General features: G+C 44.1%; 1 protein-coding gene across 1 annotated transcript; it reads right to left on the bottom strand.

Annotated features, from left to right (window-relative positions):
* Positions 1-4927: 4927 nt before the first annotated feature.
* On the bottom strand, positions 4928-5932 carry LOC133109487 (neurogenic differentiation factor 4-like). Its single transcript, XM_061218809.1, has one exon. The coding sequence runs from the start codon at positions 5930-5932 to the stop codon at positions 4928-4930; it is 1005 nt and encodes a 334-aa protein (XP_061074793.1).
* Between the last annotated feature and the right edge of the window lie 763 nt (positions 5933-6695).

Here is a 6695-nt window from a genome sequence, read left to right as displayed (position 1 = left end):
AATGTGACTTTTAATAAACAATACTCAAAGGGCATCCACGGAGGCATGTGTGGCTAGAATGTTCTCAGAAGGGACATTTTTCCGCCATGCTCCCTTTAAATGGGTTTCCTAATCCTCGGCTGTAATGTATAAACTATTCAAAGAAATAACTTGTGGCAGGCTAATTCATTTGGTGTTGCTTTTATTTTCTGATATGCAAAGACTGCTGCCGGGAAATATGTTTGCTGTTTTCCTGTGTTTGCTGACATTTTGACGAGTCTGTATCACCAGAGTTGAATGCGGAAATCTCATCACCCCCTGCCAGCTTTTTTAACTGGCCTGCATAAAAGGCTCCGTCGTAGCGCATACAACGCTAATGAAATTGGGAGATTTGGGTGAATGACGGGGGCACCCGGGCCAGGGGCCGGAGGGTTAGAGGGGATGGGAATTCGAGGGGGTCCCACGGAGAAGAATACAGCTCCGCGGCGTTCACCTGTTCCCCCGTCCCCTGTTCCCACGTGCCTCTCTGAGGGCCCTCTGACAGCAGAGAGGGTCCCCCGGGCGCCCTCCATGACTGATGACTTCTGTTCAGACCCAGAGTGCGCTAAAACAAAGAGGTCTATTTCAGACTATACCCTAGTCCTTAGTCCTCCCTCCTGTCCCCCCCCCCCCTTCTGATATCCCTCCTGTCATACCCTAACCCTTAATAGAAAAAGTAGTGTAATAATAATAAATTCAATTCAATTCAATTGTACTTACGACGACGATTGGCTTTCTGTTTAGAACAGGTCTTCATGCGTGTTTTACTAGTTATAAATGTGATGCTTTTAACCTGTGGAAGAACCTATGCACTAGTAAATCGCATGTAAATAATTACCAAATGGAATCTAGCGATCTAATAATTACCCTAACAATTGCAGCGTCCAAAGTATCTGACTGATTCTGATCACCGAATCAGAATAACAGCAACGAGCAAAACTGCCGGCAGCTGGTGGAAAATGCACTAGATTCACTAACTAATATCCAAAATCAACACACCTGGTCTAACTAACACGACAATTTGACTAACAAATCTAGCACAGCTGATGAACTCATAAGGTTTCCTTAATATCTAATGTTCACACACAAAAAACAGCAAATACTTAAGTTCTCTGGACGGTCTTCAACTTCAACAGTCTCCAATCTTCTGGATGTCAGTCAGAAAGTGCTCAGCGCCCCTTATGCACCACAGGGATCAGGGAGAGCACAAGTGTGGGTTTCTCTCAGGCTCCGGGGGAGACCTGCAAACTGCTGGAACACTCTATAGTCAAACATCAGGTCTCACAAGCATAGTAGCTAGTCTAGCCATTAATTCAAGTGAAATTATTGGGGGTATGTCTCCCTGTCTACCCCCAAATCTTAGGGTGGAGAGACACAAACCACTGTCAGCAGTGTTACTCATTACTTGCTAACTATCACAACTGGGAAAGCCATTTTTATTTGTTTTGTTGTGTTCAAGTAACCGTCTACTGCTCTCAGTGAAGGGACTGCATATTTGGCTAGATTAGCAATGTTCTTTTTTAAGCCACGTAGCTGCCTGACATGGTTGTAGCACTAGTTCAGTGACTGGAGTGAATCAATAATGAGAGGGACAAATGTGAACTGAGTGGTGGTGCGCACGGTCTGCACTGAGATGGTCCCGGGTTCGAATCCCTCAATCTTTCAGTCGACATGCAGGTCCAGCAGGTTCAGTTCATTTGTGACTCTAAATGGCCCGCAGGTATAAATGAATCCCTGCTTCTCCCCTAGTGCATGCTGGGATAGGCTCCAGCCCTCCCCATAAGCATTTTAGAAAGTGGATGGAGGGACTATCTGCCAGTGTCCTGCAGTTCATCAGCTCAGATTCATTGCAAAGCAGTGAGATGTCAGCTTAACTGGAGGAGCTGTCATATTTGGACAGTGCGTTTCCAGTTGTAAATTGATATAGTGATCATTCTGCAGTTTCTTGGCATAGTACGGGACTGGGAACCAGGAAAAGTTGTGGCCAGATAGTGGGCCTTTGACAAAATGAGGCAATTGCTAATGTCATTGTACAATGAAAATCATTGTTTTTTTCTATCAATGGTATGATTTTTAGGAATTTATGTTTGGCTCAAAATTGTCATATCCATTTGCATAAAAGCATTTGGTTATATTGAAATGTAATTTAATGTGTAAATTCACATGCAAATGTAAAATGTAAAAAAATTATATATATATATATGTATATACATATACAAAAGAAACACACAGAAGAATATAACACACTACAAATATAATAAGAATGTAATACACTGTGAAACATTTTGTTTAAAAAATGTATTTAATTCAGAAACATTTTAATCTTATTAGCATATTTCCCTAAAAAATGTGGATGACAGTTTGATCTGTACAAAAATACAGTGGGTCGTCATAACAACAGGTGTAACATATATTTTTCTCAGTTTTCATAGTCAAGGACAAAGTAGCTTCAGATACTTAAAATTCTACCTTACAATGAAAATAAGTGTTTCTTCTGTAAAAATTGAGATTGCATAGTTGACTAAATTATTGCCTTATGTACGATCAGTGCTGCTTGTACAGTAAAATAAGTAGGGTAAAGCCCAAGTAATAAAGGAATGTTCCATATTCATAATAACAGGGCTGTTCCATATTAATAATAACACTTTATTCATAGAGCAGCTTTCATAGCATAGACAGTTAACAGTGCTTTATATTATATATCAGAGGCTGGGAGAGGACTAGCCTTTGTTTAGATGACTGCTAGACTACCTGATTCAAGCGCTCAGGGAACTGATTGAATAACATGATGATATGTTGGGTCAGGTGTTGTTGTTGTTCTGAACTGGAACACGAGCCTGTTCTCTCATTGGCTCATTTCAAATACAACTGATCACCTCCGCCCTAACGCCTCTCAACTGTTCACTCGGGCAGCAGAACACCAATTTAAAACCGAAAGTAATTTCAAATTATCCTTCTTTGAGAATACTTGAATCCAGATCTGGGTCAAATACATAATTGTTTTCGATTCAAATACTTTTCTGTGCTCAATTGATCTGGCCTGGTGCAATTGAGCCAAATAAGAAGACCAGAAGGTGGGGTTTGCAGTTTTTGAGAGTATTATATAGGTTCCAAAACACTAGACAGGCTCAGCTCAGTAAAGGGTTGAAAAGTAATTGAATTCAAAACCATTACATATTAGAAATCGTCTTTGTGTCTTTTTAACTGACTTTAACCAGATAATCTGTGGTAAATGTTTTGTTATTTATAGGAAACCTTCATGTTTATTTGTTATATGCTGCCCTATATGCTGTCTGTTTGATACGTCTGTAGATGTTGGGCGGCGTTCGTCATTAAACTGTATGTTTGATACGTCTGTAGATGTTTGGCGGTGTTTGTCATTAAACTGTCTGTTTGACACGTCTGTAGATGTTGGGCGATGTTCGTCATTAAACTGTCTGTTTGATACGTCTGTAGATGTTTTCTGTCCCCGAGGCCTGCCTCCCGACATCGCTCCTCTGCAGCGTTTAAGCCGCTTATGAATGTAAGCGCAGGGAGGGAACAAAAAGAGGCTTAACTCAAATCATTTTCATTCGTCCTCCAGGGGGAAGGGGGGCTGTTTGGTCCTTACCCAGTCAAGCCAAAGAGATTTTCAGACTGAGCAATCAGCAATGGACTCCAGTCATTAGAGCCATCTCAGTTTCAATACTGTTTTTTCTGAATGTAACCAATTTAGTAATACTTTTCTACCAAAATTAATATGAATATCAAATATGATGCAAGCACTTGACTTCATTAAAATTCCTACAATTCGGCTAGGACGATGAAATCTGGTGTTAATTCCACTTAAATGAGAAACAATTGCATTTTTGTGGGAGAACACCTTGTTATGGGTACTATACATATGTATATACTGCATTAGAGCACCCAGTAGATGTGAATTTGAGGTTTATCCACATACATGGAAATTGCTACACCTAATCAACAGTGTTTTACCTATAAATAAGTCATTTCGTAAGAACATTTTCTTAAGTACAACAAAGGAATAACAAAATTGAGCCAAGTGAAAATGCCATTGGGAAAAACTAAGAAAAACAAACAACAGTGACAGTTAAAATAAATAATTTAAATATGCTGTCAGCAACTGACACGGTAGATTCAAAACAGAGAGAGATGCAGTTCATTAAAACCTAAATACAACAGCAAAACAACATATCACAAACAACAGTAGTCCAAATAAATAGTAAATAAACATGTCAATAAATAAATATCAAGGTCTTTGAAAAGTAGTGGCAGTTTGTCACAAGTTGTAGCTCCTTTGCTGCACCCACGGAGACCGTAGTTTGTAGATGACCATGTTGGGTTGGTCAGAAGTGCTGGTTCAGGCCTCCAATCTTCATCATTTGTGAAATGGACTGAAGGATTGTGGGTACAAAACTCCCCATCGATGTCTGTGAGACTATCTGGCGTTTCAATTAACCCTGCAGTCTCCCCTGAGGTTTGAGTATAAATATAACAATACCTTATATAAAAATAATCTGAATAGCCAAATTACATATTTCGAATGTGCACATTTAGAGAAAAACAATGTTAAGTAGCAATGGGGACCAAAATGGAAAGTTGTATTTGGTGGACGGTGATACAAAAAGAAAATAAATGTTGCACAAAGGTTGCTACTGCTAGTAATAGCAGTTATTCATCCTACCCTGATAGCGAACTCACAAGCTCACAATGCCTGCTAGCACAAAACATGCCAACATTTTTATAACACTCGTACTGCACCATTGTCATCAAAATGCGGTCATGTTTCGTGCTAACGGAGTAGCATTGTTGATGCCTGCAGTGTTTGGATGACAAAACACAGGAAGGTGTCAGAAAAGGGAGGAAGTTGGCTTTATCCTCTCCCCCGGTCCGCTTGGGGCCACGCCCATCACTCGCTGTAAACGACGCCCACCTGCGCACTGGTGGAGTGGGCGGGGCCGAATGGGGAGTGGAAAGGGAGGTCGTAGTGGGCGGGCGGGTAGCCGTGGTGACCGTGGGGGTAGGGGTGGGGGCCGGTGGGGTAGCGGGGCGGATGGCCGGCGGTAAAGCCCCTCTCCGTCTCCCCCGGCGACGGCTCTTGCTTCAGGGCGAACGCTCCGCTGACGCTGAGGGGCGGGGTCAGCGGCCCGTCGTAGGGGGGCGTGTCCGTGCCGCCCTCCGCGGGGGAGGGGTTATCACAGCCCCTCCCCCTGTAGCTCCTCCCCTGGAGCAGGTGTCCCGCCTCCACCGAGCCGTAGGGCGGGCTGGGCAGGCCGGGGGAGGGGTAGCTGAGGGCGGGGCCAACGGGGCCCACGGGGCCCCCGCATTGGTCCTCCGGGCCGTCCGTCACCTCGGGGGCGGGGCCCAGCTGCAGGCAGCCGGCCACCAGGTTGCTGGTTGGCTGCGACAGCCCCTGGCAGAGCGTCTCCAGGAAGCCCCGGCTGTGTGTGGGCCGCCCGCCCTCCAGCGCCTCCGACAGGGCCCAGATGTAGTTGCGGGCGAGCCGCAGGGTCTCGATCTTGGAGAGCTTCTGGGTGCGGGAGTAGCAGGGCATGACGGTGCGCAGGTTCTCCAGCGCGTCGTTCAGGCCGTGCATGCGCGAGCGCTCCCGGGCGTTGGCCTTCACGCGCCGCACCCGGAACCGCTCCACCACCGCCGCCGTCACCTTCTTCTTCTTGGGCCCCCGCCGTTTCGGAGCCCTCTGCCCGTCGTCTGGCTCTTCCTCCTCCTCCTCCTCCTCCTCCTCCTCCTCCATGTCCTCGCTCCCCAGCTCCCGGCCACGCCCGTCCGGCCCGAAGCGCCCGCCCTCGCAGGCCCCCTCCCCGTCCTGCGAGCTCAGGTCTTCCTCCATCCAGCCCAGGGAGCTGACCAGCTCCGCCACATCCCCGGGCCTTCCGTAGGGCCTGGTCATCATCCTGTCCTGCCAGGGAACAGCCTGTTAGCGCCTCGCTATCACAGATAAACATACTACTGCGCCACATTTTTATAAATCATCAGGCGCAATGTTTTAGGATTTTTTATATAAGAGTCTGCATCATGTGCAATGTTTTAGTATTTTTTTATATAAGAGTCTGCATCATGTGCAAATTTTAGTATTTTTTTATATAAGAGCCTGTATCATGTGCAAATTTTAGTATTTTTTTATATACAAGTCATCATGCACAAACTTCTTGTATCTTTTACAATAGTGTCTGTAATGATGTGCAAAGTTTTCTATTTGTTTATAGTTTTTAGAAATAAGGACAGGTCATAATTCTGTTTAAGACAAGAAATGACCAATTACCAGGTGAAAATTCTCTCTGGTGCAGTTACATAAATATTATTAACGTGCACTGACCTGTCAGATAAACGAATAAATAAAATAAAATAAAAAACGTACTGTCACATGGGTGTTAACTACCAATGCAATCTCAAATGAGATGGACATATTACAGTGAAGGTGAAAAATAAACACTATGTTCTCATGTGTGAGGATTATACTTTGTACTGTACTGTATGTTGAAAAATATGTTTAGGTACCAGGGTTGATCATAACTGCTATGACAGGAAGTGACCTGTTAGCTGTCATATGGGCATTATCAAACATACCCATCTCTGAAGCAGTCAGCACATTGCAATATTTTACAACTTTTACAATGGACTTCCCCCTACATTCAATCAGTATTTATCCTTAAATT

This window comes from Conger conger, chromosome 14 (genome assembly GCF_963514075.1).
Source record: "Conger conger chromosome 14, fConCon1.1, whole genome shotgun sequence".
NCBI lineage: Eukaryota > Metazoa > Chordata > Actinopteri > Anguilliformes > Congridae > Conger > Conger conger.
The sequence above is the reverse complement of the archived record's forward strand: the minus strand, read 5'-3'. Positions and strand labels throughout refer to the sequence as shown.

Excerpts from the sequence above, each read along its gene's own strand:
- LOC133109487 (XM_061218809.1), bottom strand. The coding sequence starts at position 5,932 with ATGATGACCAGGCCCTACGGAAGGCCCGGGGATGTGGCGGAGCTGGTC.